Source organism: Gymnogyps californianus, chromosome 5, assembly GCF_018139145.2.
Source record: "Gymnogyps californianus isolate 813 chromosome 5, ASM1813914v2, whole genome shotgun sequence".
Taxonomy (NCBI): Eukaryota; Metazoa; Chordata; class Aves; order Accipitriformes; family Cathartidae; genus Gymnogyps; species Gymnogyps californianus.
In genome coordinates, this window is record NC_059475.1 from 53,695,302 (window position 1) to 53,714,774 (window position 19,473).

Consider the following 19,473-nt stretch of genomic DNA (forward strand, 5'->3'; position numbering starts at 1 on the left):
TCCTTACATTTTTACTGTTCACAGCCCAGTCTTAAGTGTGATGTGCCTCATCTGAAAACCAGGGCAGGCCTCTTCCAGTGTGAAACACCAGTTGTGTCTTTGAGTCCTCTGATGATCTCCTGTGTTGCAAATATTTCTACAAATAATTGAGTTTATTTCAGTCTGGCAGTTACATTCCTAACTGCCACAGCATCCCTTGAGTAAAAGGAGTAAGGCTGAGCTTGGGATGTTATCAGTGTATGTTACTGTATACGGCTGGAATTCTCTAATACTCGGACATTATCCTTGCTTTCTTAAGGGGTTATATTCTGATTGCTTTCTACAAGGAATTTGTCTTAGGTATGGCAGCTCTTTTGGCATCACATTTTAAGAGAGTGCCTAAGTAATTCTGATCATGTCTGTCCAGGGCTACCACTGGTTCACCATGCAGTTAGTGGAGCATAGTGCCCACAATGCCTAGATTACAAACCAGAATAAGAAGCCCAGTCTACATAGATGTCTCAGTACTTTTCCCCATCAGTTGTGTAGAAAGCAGTGCCTGGTGGTTCCGAACATTTAGCAGAGCCTGTGTGCTAGCTTGGCTTTCTTTTGTCTGTGCTGTTTTATAGTAGCTGCATGAATTGGACTTCTGTTAACCTTACTTGTGTGAATCCATTAGAAAAGGGCATCAGTGCCACTGATTATAATTAATGGCTAAAATGTCAACATATGTTTCTCAATATGTAGGATTTTGTTTTGCCTACCAGTGATAATTCCTTATAATTATTCCTCAGTGTAAATAGTACTGTAGTCTAGTAGAATGTGGGTTTGCTGTTTAGTTACAGCTTGAACTGTGTTCAGTGAAATAAACTGCAAAGGCAAATGTGTCTTTACGTGGTGACTTTTTTTAGATCAGATCATCACAGGAGCTTTATCGGAGTACTTAAATAAGTGCCTGACTCAAAAAACAAGAAGTCTAATTGAAATGGGACCGATATTAATAGTAACTTCTGTAACTGGTGGGCTGGATTTGTGCTGATGACCTTACAGGGACACAGCACTCAGCACGTTAATGGAATTTAGGTCCTTGATTTGTGCCTTGTAGTTGTTATGAAAAGCCATCAAAACCTTGTTTTGTCTTTGTTGAAATGCACCATCCACACATTTTTTCTACTTAATTCTTTTGTCTAGTTCTAAACTCATACTTGAGAGCAACATCATGCACTTACAGTGTTTGCACTGTTTATGCCTCTGAACCTTTCTAATTAAAGAAAAATATGTGAGCTGGAATCTCAAGCTGATGTAAATCAGCAAAGCTCCATTAACTTTTGTAGAGCTATGCTTCTTAATTTCAATATTAGCCTTTCAGCAGAAATATGGTTAAGAAATGAGAGTTAAAGAGAACAGAAATTGAACTGAAATGAGTTTTACTCGAATTTGTTATGTCTGCCAAGTGCAAATATGTTAAAATCCCCATGTTGACAAAAAAAAAAAATCCATACAATTATTTTGCTCACTGAACCATTTAAGCTGTTGATTCATCTGCAGACACATTTCAAAATCTCCCAACTGTTAAATTTAGGAAGAAAAGCCTGAACTGAAAAAACTAAGCTGTTGCTTGGTCAACTGCCCAGTCTTGTATTAAACCACAATATATGCTTGCACAGTAAGAATGGGAAGAGGTTTATCTAGTGGATGGAACAACTGCTGGAAATCAAACTGGTACGTATCATTCCCAACTGTGGCATTAACTACACCATGCAGTTGGGAAAATCATGTTCTCTAATTCAGCTTGTGTTTTCACCACAAAATTAACTTGAATGATCTGTCTCAGATTAGCTTAACATAGATGAGAGCAACTGCACTGGAAAATAACGCAAGACCTTCACACAGTGATTGATGACTGCAGAGTGATTGTGTTAGTGGCTGATGAGATATGCTAATGTAAGCTGTAACTAGTGCTTTCTGACAGACTAGCCAACTTGAATCGAAGCACCGCCATGCTCAAGTTAAGGATTTTAAAAAGTGTAATCCATTATTAAGCAAGAAAGGTTGTGTTGGGTTTGTGTGGCAGGGGTTTGTGTAGCGGGGGAGGGGCTACAGGGGTGCCTCCTGTGAGAAGCTGCTAGAAGCTTCCCTGGCTCCAAGTCAGACCCGCCTCAGGCCAAGGCCAAGCCAGTCAGCAACGGTGGTAGCGCCTCTGGGATAGCATATTTAAGAAGGGGAAAGATTGCTAACATGAGGAAGAGCTGCAGCAGAGAGAGGAGCGGGATGTGAGAGAAACAACCATGCAGACACCAAGGTCAGTGAAGAAGGAGAGGGAGGAGGTGCGCCGGAGCAGAGATTCCCCTGCAGCCCATGGTGAGCCGGCAGGCTGTCCCCCTGCAGCCCATGGAGGGTTAACGGTGGAGCAGAGATTGCCCTGCAGCTCGTGGAGGACCCCAGGCTGGAGCAGGCGGCTGGGCGCAGAGGAGACAGTGACTCCATGGGAAGGTCCACGCTGGAGCAGTTTGTGGAGGACTGCAGCCTGTGGAAAGGACTCACATTGGAGAAGCTCGTGGAGGGCTGACCCCCATGGGAGGGACCCCATGCTGGAGCAGGGGAAGAGTGTGAGGAGTCCTCCCCCTGAGGAGGAAGGAGCAGCAGAAACAGCGTGTGATGAACTGACCGCAGCCCCCATTCCCTGTCCCCCTGTGCCGCTGGGAGGGGAGGAGGTAGAGGAATCGGGAGCAAAGCTGAGCCTGGGAAGAAGGGGAGGATTGGGGGTAAGGTGTATTTTTAAGATACAGTGTTCTCTTTCTCATTATCCTACCCTGATTTGACTGGTAACAAATTAAATTGATTTCTTTTTCCCCAATTGAGTCTGGTTTTTGCCTGTAACCACAATTGGTGAGTGATCCCTCCCTGTCCTTGTCTCGACTGAGGAGCCTTTTGCTGTATTTTCTCCTCCCCATCCCGCTGGGCGGGAGGAGTGAGCGAGCGGCTGCATGGTGCTTTGCTGCCGGCTGGGCCTAAACCATTACAAAGGTTTACCAGGGCCTTACTGTTTCACAAACCAGGTACAACATTTTATGCCCGGTATTTGATTATTGCAGGGTAGCAGAAGAAGCATTTTCACAGAACAAAAGACTAGAAAAAGGGTACTCATTTGGTAATGTCCCTTGGTGTTTGTAACTGGTTGGCAAATTCTTGAATCCAAGTAAGTCAAAATACACAGGTCAGTCAGCTTGCTGCATTCATCAGCTACATTCAGCTAGGCTGTTGAAGGGAGGTACAAACAGTATGAGGCATTTTCATACGTTTAGTCTTCCCTCTGACTGAAAGAGATTGGTATTACATGACACAGTGACACTATAAGTTAAGTTAATAGATTTAGTAATCCAAAATGAGCATATAAATAACTTTTGAAATCTTAGGTCTGGCTTTCTGGGCAGGTGAGATGTGATCAATCAGATCAGCAGTTTAAAGCTATGACTCCTGCTCAGCTCTCCTTACATCAGCTGAAAGCAGATGAAGTTTCTGGTGAGGCTCTGGTGTCTATGAGTACTCACTGTCCTAGTCCACATTTCTTGTTTTTGTGACCACACTGGTCTTTCGGCACCCTTCTGCTTCTGCAGCCATATTCTGTCAGATTTCTTAGTATGATTCTGGCTCTGTTTTCTGGTTCACAGCAGGAATACAAGCAACCACCTTATTGCTGCATGGCAGGTTTTTTTCGCCTAACAGTTTGAGGCAAACCTAAATAGATATATGTAGAGAGAATATAAACAGAATATATATTTTTTTTCTGTGTATTTCTAATATATATTAGGAAGGTGGGTTTTCCTCTTCAATTCATCTGAACAAGTGGTAGGAGAGCAAAAACAGTTTCTGAACCACCTCATGCAATGAGATGAAGATGATACAAGCTTATTTTAAGAAAGAAGAGTAATGTGGTATTATTCCTATATGGGCAGGTGTGAAAGCATTCTGTATGTTTTGCAGCTTGTTATATCTTGTGTGGTCCTACTGCATTGAGTGGCACTGTAAAGTATGATGTGGGTAACACTGGAGTCTAGCCTCATTCAGACCAGACAAAAAGATCCCTTGAATCAGTTGTTTCTAACTACATGTATTTTGCTGAGCACCATCTTGGTGTGATGCTTCTTGAGAATATTTTAGATGGTGCTTCTAGAGATTTTTTTTATTTGCTGTATATGGTCCCAGAAAGTGCTTTATAATATATCTGTCTTTAAATACCTGCTACTGGTTGGTATGATTAGATGAGTATGTCATTTTCCTATTTCTCCTCTCGTTAAGAATTTAGTGCATATATTTAACTGATTTTTTTTTCTTCCTTAGCTTTCAGACAATGATTCTTTTCCTACCATGTTCTGAGACTCTCCATAATTCCCTGTCTTCATTTATATAGTTACCTCAGTGATATTTGTAGACAGTGATTGTTTCCCAAGGGTGTCTTTCTGAGGCTCCAGATAATGTACCTTTCTTGCCTCTCAAGGCCAGACAATGTAGTTTGGTGCCTGTTGAGCCAAGTGCAAATGTCCATCAGGTACAAATACGTTTCTGATGTGTTGATTTGGGATTTTCTGCTGAGGGTTACCCCGTAGTCTGTATGCATGCTATGTAGTAAACCAGTGCAGAGTAAGCTGGAGAGAACTCGAGGTACCACTTTCATCAATTTGCTGGTCAGCCAATGAAGTCTGGAAACAAATTAAAATAAAATCTGCTAGCACTCTTTAAATTGTTTGCACTTCTGATGGCTGCTTTGGCATGAGAAGTGCTGTTCTCTGACTTGGTACTCAGACAGCGTACATGCACGCAGGATTGTGACAGTGTGATGGTTGTTTTTAGAAAGCAACACTCCAAACTTACAGCTGGAGTATTTTTGCAGTAATGGAGAAATACCTGAGTTTAAGTGAACTAGCTGTGGTACCAGCAGCAGTGAAGCAGAAGCTCCAGCTATGACCTACATATCCAGGCTTCTTCCAGCTGGGCTTGTACCATATGTGCTGAAGCTGTGTGACAGTAGTTCCCCTATTACTTGTAGCTGACCTGGCTAGTTTAGCGAGAGATGTGTGTTGTATTAAACTATACGTTCTTCTGTGCATAACTTCTAAAGTCTAAAAAAACCCTCTACTAATCTTTCATGATTGGGCTGTGAGATCACTAAATCAATGTACCTTTTCTCCCTTTTTCTTTCCTTTTGCTAATTTTGCTTCTGTGGCCTTTGGCCTTGTGCTCAGCTTCGTGTATGCATTACTCAAAGTGAAGATTATGTCTCCTCTTCTTTCTGTGAATTGATATGAGCTTCATTGCAACATTCATTTACAGATACTAAATAATCATGGAATAGGTTTTCACGTGGACGAAGACAGTGTGAGAAGGACTGTAAATTTGGATTGTGGAATTATTGTAATGTTTATCTTTTTACCTTCCAGCAGTGGACTCTCCTGCTGTATGCCTCTATTCTGGATTAACATCGCTTTTATTCTGGAATAATTACTATGCATTTAGGAAAAAAAAAAACTTTCCCTCCCTCAAATCTTAAGTGCTGCTTAAGATGCTGCTAAATATGTGGAAGTCTGTGTGAGGCTGCTGAAGTATATAATAGAGGCTAGGACTGAGAGGAGATCATTCTTGAAGTACTCCAGTAGTGTTTACAGCTCCTTATTGAATTCGTAGAGTAAGGAGAAAATGCGCCAAGGGATATTGTCTGGGGAAAAATAGCAGAAAACTCTGCAAATCTGCCATTTGAAAAATTATTTATGTAGTAAATGAATCATGACATAAGAGCTGGAGGGTTAAATCTTGATTGTCTTAGATGGGATTACTTGTGTGGAAAAGGTGAAGTAGGCTTTAGCCTATAGTATAAAAAAGATGTTGGCATAATTTTATATCATCAGGCAGAAACCGCATGCTGGAATGTGCGTGTATTTGTGACTCTGAGCTAAGGCATATGAACTGAGGAGGAATGCTAGTGATCCTGTGTGCTCAGAAAGTGTAAACTTAGCCCTGCAAAATTGCAATGTTTGTTTAAAAGATAAACAACAAGTCTGGGACTCTTTTTTGTTTGTCTTCTGTGTTTCCTAAATCTTTTAGATTTTTGGGCTTGGGCCCTCTTCCACAAACACAAAGGCTAGAAGCAGATTTTGTTTCAAGTGAAAGCTGATGTTCTTACATAATTGCATGATTCTATGACCATGGCTTCAGGAAAAGTAAAAAACCAAATACCACATGGTTTACAATGAAGTGATGAGAATTGGCTAGACTACATGAGCATGGCTCACAGGGAGAGACTGTTGTGCTTCTGTTTATCCATATGAAAATGAGTTTTTCAAAGCACCAAGGGGTACATGGAACAAAAAATTATCCTAAATACTTGACTGCAAAACCTGACTTTATTACAGATGCAGTGTTTTTTAACACTGTTTTTTTTTGAGAGCTTAATATGCGCAACTTGAAACAATTTTTCAAAATTCAGCTTCCTTCCAAAATAAAAGCAAAATTCAGAGAATGAATCAGCTGATCTCAGCTTGTGGCATCAACAGCCTGATTTTCATAAGGGCTGGGCATGGTGTCCGTGGTGAGCTGAGTTCCTTGAAAATCTTGGCTTGCCTGTGCTGAACCCTCTTGGGACTTCTGGCCCCAGAAAGGTCACCTAATGACAGCATTGAGGGGCTTCCTCTGCCTTATTATTGTGTCTTTGTATTTTACCTGTTCCCTCTTGACTGATGGAGCTTTTTGGACAAAGCACAAGAAAACTCACTGTTGGAAACAATCCTGAATTGGCAGGGGGTGGAATAAATGTTTGAGTAGGTCTTTTTACTGCTGCCTTCCAGCATTTTCCTTCATATCCAGAAAGAAAAACTTCTAAGTAAAGAAAGTTCAAACAATACCTATGCCTGACTTTATTTTACGCCTTTCTCTGTTTGGTCTCTGTAGGCATGACTTAAAGTCTGCTGTTGCTCTGCTACCTCGTGCCCATTTGTTTCTCGAAAACCAGTTAATTTAACTTAATCTTAGCGTGGTAGAAGATATCATCTATAGTTTTTGTGCTGTTTCAACTTGGAGAGTAACACAATTTTCCTGGACGGTTAAAATCCCTACTTGGATTGAGTATCAGAAAAACAGTAAAAATACATATATTTTAAATATTGGATTTAATTTCCTTTTCCATGCATTTGGGGGAAAAGAATGACGTGTGCCACTACAGCTGCTTTTAAATGAGCCATACTGCAGCTTTTGCTGAAGTAAAAGGGATTCAAAAGCCTGTTATTATGCATTAACTGTGCTGAAGTCACAATAGCACAGTTTCATTTAAAGTGCACTTCTGTTCTGAAAGATAGCTGCTCTGGCAGCTCTTGCGGTTGCTTGTTTCTTCGTTCTGTAGTCATTTTGCTGTTTGAATGTGGTTGTCACTTCTGCTGAGGATGCACCAGGCAGGAAATAGCCTCATATTCTGTGTTATTTGAGGTCTATCTCCAGCAGGTATAAGGAGGTAGTAACACCTTGTTTTATTCACTGAAGAAGGCTGGGAAGAAGGAACTTGGTTGTATAGAAAAATACTTTTATAGTCAGTTTGCAAACAGATGTTCATTAAACAGTATCAGTGATATTTTCTAGGGAAAACTGTTATTTCCTGCCACTCCGTCTATATCCATTCATAAATGTGATTGTCTTTCATATTAGCTCTGTCACTGGTAGCCAGCTTTTCTTTTTGTCTTTGAAGAGCAGTTTTGATCCCATTGTTATGTGGCATTAATGGAATAATAATGCATCCCAGTTTTGAAATGGGTGACATCTGCCAAATGAGTTCTTCAGACGTTGTGCTAGTTTTGGCTGGGGTAGAGTTAATTTTCTTCATAGTAGCTAGTATGGGGCTATGTTTTGGATTTGTGCTGGAAACAGTGTTGATAATACAGGGATGTTTTAATTATTGCTGAGCTGTGCTTACACAGAGTCAAGGCCTCTTCTGCTTCTCACCCCACCGCACTAGCGAGCAGGCTGGGGGTGCACAAGAAGTTGGGAGGGGACACAGCCGGGACAGCTGACCCCAACTGACCAAAGGGATATTCCCTACCCTATGATGTCATGCTCAGAAATAGAAAGCTGGAGGAAGAAGAAGGAAGGGTGGGACGTTCAGAGTGATGGCGTTTGTCTTCCCAAGTAACGGTTACGGGTGATGGAGCCCTGCTTTCCTGGAGATGTCTGAACACCTGCCTACCGATGGGAAGTGGTGAATGAATTCCTTGTTTTGCTTTGCTTGTGTGTGTGGCTTTTGCTTTCCCTATTAAAGTGTCTTTATCTCAGCCCATGAGTTTTCTCACTTTTACTCTTCTGATTCTCTCCCCCATCCCACCGGGGTGGGAGTGAGCAAGCGGCTGTGTGGTGCTTAGTTGCTGGCTAGGGTTAAACCACAACAGATGTTCAGAGAGGAAGGAAACTTCAACCTTGGGCCAGATTCACTTAACTAATCCATCTTGCTTGTATATTCAAGCAGCACAGAAAAGAGATTCCTCCAGCTATGAAATTCTGTAGTGTAGGGAAATCTGTCAAGGACAACTTCTGTCGTGGTGGTTCATTGTACACTCGCTGAAAGAGTCATTTTGGGAACAAAGAGGGAGGTAGTGGTTTACTCTGATTGTCGAGCTGTTCATTAGGCATAATACTACAACAATATATATAAGAGCAGCTCCAATGTATATTCAGTAACAAAATTGGGGAGTTATAACCCACCTTCTGTAAAAATGTCCTTGTTTTGGGCCAAATGGAGTGTGTTGTTTCAAAGAGGGTTACTAGTCCACAGTGTCTTAAAATTATGTTACACTTTTCATAATCTTTTCAGCCTTTTAATGCCTGGTTGATTTTCAAAGCCCTCTGGTATTTCAACCAGACTGTCATTTTCACTGGGTATACAGCTTACTAACAGATCTGTAGTGAAATCCCATTGCAGACGTCATTGACGTTGCAGACAACGCAGCCTCTCCTTGGCAGCAGACTTCTGGCCTTATTGTGTAGAGGTGAACAAACTGAGTTTATGAATGGATAGGCTAAAGAACTAGCATAAATACCTTCCATCCTTTAGTTCTGGAAGAGATTTTAAAATCTGACTGGGAGCAAAAAACCCCCAAAACAAGACTTCATTGAGCTTGAGGTGATAATACCAAAAACTCATAGAAAGCAAGTGATGTTTGATTCTCCAGCCTGTTTGTAGCTGGAAGGCTTGCCTGTGAAAACATAAGGAATGATTCTTTTTCTGCTGGGATGAAAAATTTCCTGACCTTTTAGTAACTGTCCTTTCTTATGCAAGTCACAGTATTGATAGTTAATCCAGTCATTATCCCTTTTCCAAAACTTTTTTTCCTATTGGGTAGTGATCTTGCCAGGGACATCGCTTTCTACCTGTATTTAAAAAGGACACAGCCAAGTTGAGTCCAAAACCCTGCATAGCCAGAGGGCTCCCTCCCTCAAATGAAACAAGAGGCTGTTGACCATAGAAACCATCAGCTTTCAGGAAGAAAAAATGAGGGAAAAGTGAAAGGGAGAGGGGAAGTTGAATGTATGAAGCTCAAAGTGAGAAACCAGAGGGAAATTCCATGTAGAAGACACCAGTTTTTACTGGTGACTGATGTCTGTGGTTAATTCACGGAACAGTCATGAGGTAGTACAATTTAAACCTGTTGACATTATTCCACAATGATTATTCAGTTCTTAGTGGAGGGTGAACTGCCTTATTCCCCCTAAGTTGGGAAATGACATGTCCGAATAAACCACACCAGTGCTGGACCCTGCTAGTGTTTGAACTGCTTTCGCAACCTTGGCTCAGAGTAGCGTAAACACAGCTGAGGCAGTATGACACAGTAAATAAAAAAGGGGAGAAGGTGAAAAACATTTTAGTATCCTGGTTTAGGAATCTGAGGTGTAAAATAAAAGGGTTGGTGTCCTCGGGTGGGGTTTTGAAGAATATACATGCGCTTTGTGGAAAACCAGTACCGTAATCACAGATGTTAGCAGAGGTCAGAAATTCTGTGACTGGTCACTGAAACCAACAGCTTATTTCACAGAAGCGCTGGAGAGCTGTCAAATGGAGGTAGATTTAGGGCACTGCACTACACTGAATTCAAATCTTTTAACATAAGTTGTTCTTAGACTGTGATAAAACTAGGTGTTGGTAATTTCACCTCTATTCAGCACTGATTTAGAAATGTTCATGTCCTCATTCTTAGTTAATTTGAGTGGACTTCACAGTTTGATAGCTGTACTGAAATCCTGGATCGTGGTAGAGGTGTTCCAGGCAGGTTCCAGCCATCTTCTATGGAACTGCTACTTTGCAGTAATAAGGTTGAGATACAGCTGTATGAAGGCATCAGGCAAGAGCTATCCATATGAGAAAATAATGTGAAATAACTAACTGTTGTCAGAAAGAAAAGAAAACTCATCATGAGGTTCTTGATCTCTAGCTCTTTAAAAGCAGTTTCTAGAAAGTATAGCAGCTGAAGGCCAGGGGGGAAAAAAAAAAATCCATGATCTGAAACCTTGGGATCCTTTTAGAGTTATCTTGAGGACATTAAAACCATTAACACAAAGCCCAGTACGCATGAAATGCTTCGCTCTGATATGCTGATGCATCCCCATGTTGCAGTACTTGTGCATCCATGTGTCATCACCGACTCCCTGGATCGGGAGGTGAGATTTCATCATGCCTTTCAATTTTCTTTTCGTTGGCAGATAATTGTTAATGTATTTTTATTTGATTGTTTGACATTGCCGTAATGAGTGCAAATACTTTTCTTCTTTATAAAAGAGAAGAGAAACTAAATGTAAGGCCAGGGTTTAATAAGGTATTAATGTTACTTTTTATTGTAGCTAATCCAGTCTTGTACAGATATTTTCATAATTTCATACTGATGGAAGGAGAGTTTTTGAAGGCTATTTCATTAATACACTATTCTTTACATATATTAAATTGATTTAATAGTTTAGAGTTGAGTGAGTTATTTGCTCCATAAGCTGCCACTTGCCATTGCACAGATAATCGCATTTGGCAGTCCACTTTTGGTTGAGCAATGCAAATTGAATTAATATGCCACAGAGATAAAATTTGCTCATAATTCTACTGTTTATGAGGTGAGGGCTATGGAGGAGGATGCTTACTGTGCCTCCTGCCATATGGTACTTTGCCTGCAAATAGAAAGCTTTATCTTTGGCATCACACGGCATTACACCAATGCACAAATACCTTTCAAAGAAGTTGGGTGGTATTTCATATCATTTCATTCCACTTCATTCGGATGCTCTGTTGCTGTCCAGGTGGTGTAATCCATGAAACCCGTTTATTAAAGAGTCATCTCTAAAGGAATTTCCTTGCAGAATTTTTCAAGTAAACGTGTGCGTTACTTTGAATTGCCCATTCCTGATTTGCTTTAACACTGGTGCCTAGATTAGGGTCCAGCAGAAGCTGAACTGAGTATTTGGGGGAAAATCCACATGTCATCCTGCTACAGAAAACTGGAAAAAGCTGTCTAATGGGAATGGGAGCTTAAAGCTTGGTAATTCTTATTTTTTCCAGATGGCATCCAGAATTATCAGTGAATTGTTCTTTTTTTCCTTCTTTGGTCCTTGTAAGATTTTTAAGTTACCAGCTTTCATGTATAAAAGCACTTGCTGAGTATACCATTTTTCTCCACTGACAATTCAGAGTTAAGGGCATGTTAGCTTGTGGTGTTAGAAAAGGTTATTTTAAAATTTGAGATTTATGTGGGTTTTTTTTCCTCAAGAATTTAGGCTTTCTGTAATTCTGTAAAAAATATAGCTTTAGTGTACTATGGCACAGTTATGATTTTCTAATGACTTAAAATTTATTATATCTAATTTAGGAAGTAGTACTAAAAAGGAGGACTTTTGTATGACACATTTTGTATATGAATAAACTAGTTTCACTGTGATAATATGATCTTCAGGTTGACTTTGTTTCCAGTGTTAACACTGGAATACGTAACTAAAACAAGCCGATACTTTTCTATGAGCAAAAGCAACCCTGCTCTTCTAGATACACAGTTGCTGTCACAATACTGACAGTGCACAGGTTATGCAAGAGAATCAGATGAATGTATTATGCCATTCCCCGAGACTAGCTGCATGTCTGTTTGGCTGTACTGAGCTCACCACAGTCGTTTCTGAGACTATCACCACTTCAGCACCTGAGCTAATATGTGAAACGTGACAGGGGACTGACCCTCTTGACGTCGGTGGTAAAGAGAATATGGGAGGAATTTCTCCCGTTGCCATCAGGATGCTTTCAAAGTGGCTAACCTTCTTTCTGTAAAAATCTTCCCAGTGCACTGATTTTGAGGAACAGTATGGGCCAAAGCCACAAACATTTTGAAAGCAAGGGTGATTCTAAGGCGTACTTATCCCATTCATTGCAACTCAGCTCGTATAGGACCCCTGCATTCAGGCAGATGTCGCTGGAAGAAGTGATGATTTTTTGGCTTTCACTCAAATCTTCTAACAGATTATATTAGTACACAATTATAAATTAGTGCAAGTTGCAGTACCGTGAAGACTGTTGCAAGGTCAACTCTTGGTGCACAAACTGTTGATGTTTTACTGCTTACACCAGGTAACGATGCATGCATTTGCTTGACAGGTATAAAGAAGCTCATTTCTGCACACAGTGAGGAGTTTGTTTGCTATCACTGAGGCACAAATACATGTGCATGAACACAACACCAGGCCTCGGGAAGATGAGGCTCTGCAATGTGAAAAGGGAATTGCACATAAGCAGAAATACACCAAGTGCAGAAGTGCCTAAAGCTGCCTGCAGTGCTTAAACAAATGACACAAATTTGAGATATTCAAGCTGACTTGTGAATATGATTATAGAGGGAGTAAAAGTGGAAGTATGTAATTCTGTCTTCCATCTGTCCTTCTTCCCCTTATACCTCTGCGCTGGGTGAGTCTGATGATCAACAACCCCTGAATGCCAGGGCAAAGGGGTACGTATTGCAATCCGTAGATGTAACATGTCCTGAAGGGACAGAGGAACATGGGCGAAGGAACAAGATGCAGGCATTAAAAGGAGAAGTGGGCTTCTGTGTACATCATTTGCCTAACCCCCTTCCTGCAAAGGCAGAGTTGAGCCGATTGCATGTGTCCTTTCAAACAGCTACAGCTCCCTTCTCCCTGTGAGGAGAAATTTAAGAGTTGTAACAGGCTTGAACGTTTAGCAGGTATTAAGAGTGGGCATGTTTGTTGCCTCTGTGAGTAAATCAACTGCTGATAAGGTGAAGAAATCACATGTCGAGGCAGGTTATAAAACCACAGATCCACGTGGTTGTTGAGATGTTCTGTCAGGCTTAGGAGATTTTGAAACTTAACTTCATTGGCAGACTGCCTGTCACAGTATGGATAGGGCATATGGGAACAATGCTCTGATGGTACCCAGAAGTAATCCGGTAACAGCCTAAGTCTGGGCAGGTGTCACTGGCATGCCTGGGTTACCCTGCCTGCTGCATACCAGATCTTCACTCCAGAGCCATGCAGACAGCTTAAGCTGTGCAGCTGCTATTATATTGTGTTCTGAGAATTATTATATTCTGTGTAGCTCTTTAGCCACAGACAGCTCAGCCAGAGCTTTTTATCAAAGGTGAATCATTCTTTCTGTCATGGCATAATCAAGGGGTTTGTGTTTCCGTGACTCAGAAGAAGGTGGTGGTGTCCCCTCCAAGTCGTGGCTGGATAAGCTGCTTTTGTTTCCCCACTTATTTCATGATTGGGGAGGAAAAACGAGCTGCAGAATGATGACAGTTCCAATATAGACTTGGCTTTCTTGGTGCCCTCCTTCCCCCTCAGCAAATCTGTGCTTGATAAGATGAGCTGCAGGAGCCATGGGTTTGCAACAGTACCAGCAGGATAAATATTTCTGTATTTCTAGCTGATTTTAAGATGATTGGTGTATGTTCCCCTCCTTTTTTTGGCAAAGGTTAGCCCCATTAGATGTACTGCTCTTCATTTCATCTCCTTCTCCCATCTGTTCTGTCTCTTTTCAGTAGAAACTGAGGAGATGTAGCTCCCACTCGGGCTGCCAGATAGCTCTGTCTCCCATACATGAGAAAATATCTCCGTGTGAAGTGGAGCGGTGCCCTGCTGCGCAGACACATCAGATTGTACCATGAGGGCAGACCGTGCTCTCTCAAACTCTGTGATAATGTCATATCCCCTCTGTCAGCTCATATAGATGAGGGAATACCACTGCCCCCCTCGGTTAAGTGATGTTGATTCCCAGGCCTAAGCTTAGGAGCCAAGGGAATCCAAACAGCCTTTTCCTGAGCAACCAGGTTATCATAGCAGTAGGTAAGAAAAACAAATCTTTGTTTAAGATATTAAAACCATGATACAGCGAGTAAATAAAGAACAATGCGTGTAGATAAGGTATACAGAATTTATCGATGACAATTATAGAAAACCTATGATTATGTGGAAAATAAAGCCATAAAGACAGCAAACGCTTATACTGAAGAACTCCAGACTTTATTTTGGAACTCACTGGCAGGTGGCCATTTCATTAAGGAAGAAATCTTACTTTACCAAGCTCCAGAGCCTTGCTTCATTTCCCTGATTCTTAAAGAAGACTTTGTAGTGTCTCTATGTGAGAACAATTGCATGCCATGAGTTCTGTGTAGATGGGAGCATTATCTTTGAGAAAAGCTGTCTTCATGTTAGTTCATTTAAAATTACTTCTGTGAGGCAAGCAGATATTTATTGCAAGGAGTTATTTATTACAAATACTACATCACCAGACTATATATGAAGCAAGAGGGTTTGCAGTGAAGCTGGTTTGCTTTTGCTTGGTGATCAGATGCCTGGGCTCACTTCTATCTTCTGGCTCTTACCTTTGACATCTTCTAGTCTTCTGATTTCCTATTTAGTATTAACTTCGAATAAGTGAAGTCACATTAGAAAGATTAGAAAGATAGTGATTTTTATTCATGCTTCTTGAAACTTCAGTTTATACTGACAACCATTTTTAATGTTACACTGTGAAACATTTTACAGTCAGCTGAATGAGATAACCAGGTAGATAATAGCTTCCCAGCTGACACATCCGTTTTGCCAAGTTATGGGACAGGGACATATTCCCTCTGCTATACAGCAGCAGTAAGGGGGATGGTGCTCCTGGCACAAGCACCTGTGATGGGAGCTGCAAACCTTTGCATCAGATTATGTGAAAGGATGTACCCCATGTGTAGGGTCACGTTATCATTGCTAGAGACTCAGGCCAGGGCTCTGGTCTCTGCTGTCCTGGTGCATTGCTGGAATACGTGTATTCTCACAGCCACGGCTTGAATGGAGGAGATAGGCGTCAAATGGGGGATGCAATAAGAAAAATAGCATACATGTCTTGAATACATCCATGTGGGCATGGTATTTTAGCCAGTGATGCAAGAACAACCGTATTGTGTAAGATGCCAGCAGCTGTAGCTCTGGGTCTTTTCTCCCAAAGGAGAAGTCTCCTTAATGCTTTTTTAGTTATTAATTATTTTAGTTAATATTAATTGTTAATGAGCAGAATTTATTTAAAACCACATGCTCTGGGTGCTGATTAATGTTTTGCCATACTTTATTTCATGTGGTAGCAAATAATTCCTCTGAGAAATTTTGCTTTTGGCAGCTACTGTAGCTGACAAGAAGTTCTTAAATTTGATGGTATTCCAATATTATTCCAGAAGGGTATTCCTCCCTCATTGCTACATGGGTGAAATGATATTACTGTATTTTACTATATTACATATTACTATATTACTATTTATAGCAGTATATTACTACAGGGAACCTGCTTGGCTGTTACATGCATATAAGGTTCTGTTGGCATCTTAAAAGGTTTATCTGTAGATAAAAGCATTGCAGATTGCTGCATCTTGACCAATAGTTTGCACTGTCTTCCAGTAAAAGAATATCAACTCAACACACACAGTGTCTCAGAACTACAATGCAACCAGTTTTCTCCCAGTTTATGTATATTTCCACTATCCTTTTCCTTGTTTGAGGGTAACAGTGATGAAAACCAAACAGAAAGGAAGATGTTTTATTTACATTTTTTGATTTTAGAAGTACTTGACTTTGTTTGGCTCAATAGGCAAAAGTCTTTTATTTACAGTGTGGTTTGCATTTGTATAGCAATGCTATTTCCTCAGACTCTTTCGTAAGGTCACAAACCTCTTTAAAGTGCAAGTCACGGCCCTTGAAGACTGTGGAATTCTGTAGCAACCCAGACACTTTCTTGAAGCTAGTCCTGCTAAACACTGGTGTGCTGGTGGTCTTTAGGCACTGAAGTACTCTGCATACCTTTGAAAGGTATTCCATAATTCAATGAGTGATTGGGTATTATTGTGCTATTGTGCTGATGCATTTGTATATTTATATCCACTATTACTTTCATTTTTCCTGGTGATTACCGAAGGAGGACCAGGAATAGAACATTTACCTAGGAGTAGGAAATCACATTCAGGAGTACCTAAGCAAAATTTAGTATAGATTCATATAGGTTTTGTTGTCTCAGATTTAAAAGAAAAGATGCATCTATATCTTGGGAAAGCTCTACTCAATGTATCAAGTGCTGATATCAGTTCCAGTCAGAATACAACAGTAAGAATAGGTCTTATTGAAAAGCCTAATGAAAATCAGTAAAGGAATTGCGGTCAGTCATTGTTGATGAACTTTTATTTTATGCTAAATATTTTATAGACTGTTAGTAGTTTTAAACAAAACTATAGTGGCTTTCAAATATTAGGTTGGAGGATTTAGAGAGATTTCATAAAATAGTAACTTTGACTTTTGGAAGGAAGGTATGATTTAAGTATATAAGGTTTTAAACACTGCCTGCTGCCAGTGTATTAATTCAAAAATGATACATTTATGGTAGTGGGCACTAAGGAAAAAAGAGAGCTATGGGATCTTCAGCTTTGCATGGAGACACTGTTCAAGTCTGTCAAGCTAGACATATGCAACATATGTACGTGTGTGTAGTACAGATGAGAAGAGGCATTTTTGTATTTATATAAAACTCAAAGATTGAGGAGATGAGAAGTCATTCAGGTCTTTGTAACTAGATTATCCTCTCACTGCAGCTAAGATTTTCAAGTGTGTTTGGTGATTACAGGAAACTCAAATTTAAGACACTCTAAAAACCATGATCTTCAAAGAGTTACAGTGCAACATTTCCTGAAAATAAGGCTGATATAGAGTGTTTGAAGTTTAGTAGCTAGAAACATCAATGATACCTCAAATTCTTGGTTTCTACGTTCATGGTTATTGTTTGCAGAATTATATTGAGAAATTGAGAAAATATGCCATTGAAATTGAAAATGGAACAGCATAAATATCATATATTGTGCTCTTAAGCATTTCTTTAAACTGGTGTCATGGTTTAGGCCCAGCCGGCAGCAAAGCACCACGCAGCCGCTCGCTCACTCCTCCCGCCCAGCGGGATGGGGAGGAGAAAATACAGCAAAAGGCTCCTCAGTCGAGACAAGGACAGGGAGGGATCACTCACCAATTGTGGTTACAGGCAAAAACCAGACTCAATTGGGGAAAAAGAAATCAATTTAATTTGTTACCAGTCAAATCAGGGTAGGATAATGAGAAAGAGAACACTGTATCTTAAAAATACACCTTACCCCCAATCCTCCCCTTCTTCCCAGGCTCAGCTTTGCTCCCGATTCCTCTACCTCCTCCCCTCCCAGCGGCACAGGGGGACAGGGAATGGGGGCTGCGGTCAGTTCATCACACGCTGTTTCTGCTGCTCCTTCCTCCTCAGGGGGAGGACTCCTCACACTCTTCCCCTGCTCCAGCGTGGGGTCCCTCCCATGGGGGTCAGCCCTCCACGAGCTTCTCCAATGTGAGTCCTTTCCACAGGCTGCAGTCCTCCACAAACTGCTCCAGCGTGGACCTTCCCATGGAGTCACTGTCTTCTCTGCGCCCAGCCGCCTGCTCCAGCCTGGGGTCCTCCACGAGCTGCAGGGCAATCTCTGCTCCACCGTTAACCCTCCATGGGCTGCAGGGGGACAGCCTGCCGGCTCACCACGGGCTGCAGGGGAATCTCTGCTCCGGTGCACCTCCTCCCTCTCCTTCTTCACTGACCTTGGTGTCTGCATGGTTGTTTCTCTCACATCCCACTCCTCTCTTCACTGTAGCTCCTCTTCCTCTTCCTTTAGCAGTCTTTTCCCCTTCTTAAATATGCTACCACAGAGGCACTACCACTGTCACTGATGGGCTCAGCCTTGGCCTGAGGCGGGTCCAACATGGAGCCAGGGAAGCTTCTAGCAGCTTCTCACAGGAGGCACCCCTGTAGCCCCTCCCCCGCTACACAAACCCCTGCCACACAAACCCAACACAACTGGCAGACTTGAATATGGGGAAGATGATCGTATATTCCCTCTGTTTCCTTCACCGAGTTTCAGTATATTATGATAAGTTCATAAGAACCTCTGGAGCTTATCTTGTTGTTAACCTACATCTACAACTCCTTGCGGAAAGGAACATCTCTTTCCGAGTAATAATTTAATTACTTCAGTGCATTTGGATTCTGGTGGCTGAAATAATTTTCACCCTTAAACTTCCCAGACTCCTGTCTGAGGCACTGTTGATCTCTATCCCTGCCTGTCTTGTCAATCTCATATATTTCTTCAGGCCTTTGATTTAGTTGCTGTCTTTGTCTCCACCATCTGGAATCTTTTTTTCACTCTGTTGCATTTGTGTGGAACATAGATCCTTTAACTGAGCTCCACACAACTTCACTGTCACCCAGAATTAATCCCCAAACTTATGTCTTTGCACATTCCTATCGTCCACCTACCATTTCTGTTTCATTCCTTCCTTCGCCAGATTTAGATAGACTTTCTGGAGAAAGTACTTGGAATCACTTTAATCTTTGTGAAATGATTTGCAAGACTGTGGAGCCCTATAAAAGTTTGTAGTTAAGAACCTCATGGAAGGTTACAACCATTGTGTAATTTTTCAGGCAAGGCACACTTAAAGCCAGGAATATTATTTCAGGATGAATTTTTGTGCCTGTGCTTATCGCTTTGGAACTATATTTAGAGGAGACACAGAGGAGATGATAGTAAAAATAAGGCATTAAGAATGTGAAACTCTTAGTACAGTGAGGGTTGGTTTAAGTCACTGTAATGATGATAATTAGTGACACCTAAGTATCAGTTCTCTGTTTTTTCTACAGAGCAGAAAAGAGATTCTGAGGTGGCAAGCTATAATGTAATAAATTGGAAGGTACACTCATGTTTGGTCATATATTTCTACAGATGCATCCTTATTTTTCAGTCTTTTGTTTATAGATGCTGTAAAATTTTTAAAAAAATATTCTGTTTCTCTTTCAGCCATTAATGAATTTCCTGAAGATGTATTTACAAATAAAGAACGGCAGCAAGGAGGAGTTCTGCTTCATATCATTGCCGTAAGTTTTCCTCTACTGTGCTT

At 41.1% G+C, this 19,473-nt stretch overlaps 1 protein-coding gene across 1 annotated transcript in view; it reads left to right on the plus strand.

Moving 5' to 3' along the window:
- LOC127017025 (ras and Rab interactor 3-like) overlaps positions 1 to 19,473 on the plus strand; it is a 177,238-nt gene that overhangs the window by 40,688 nt on the left and 117,077 nt on the right. The window contains exon 3 of the mRNA XM_050897908.1: positions 19,374 to 19,450. Coding sequence (XP_050753865.1) covers positions 19,374 to 19,450 — 77 coding nt within the window. The remainder of the gene's footprint in view (positions 1 to 19,373; positions 19,451 to 19,473) is intronic.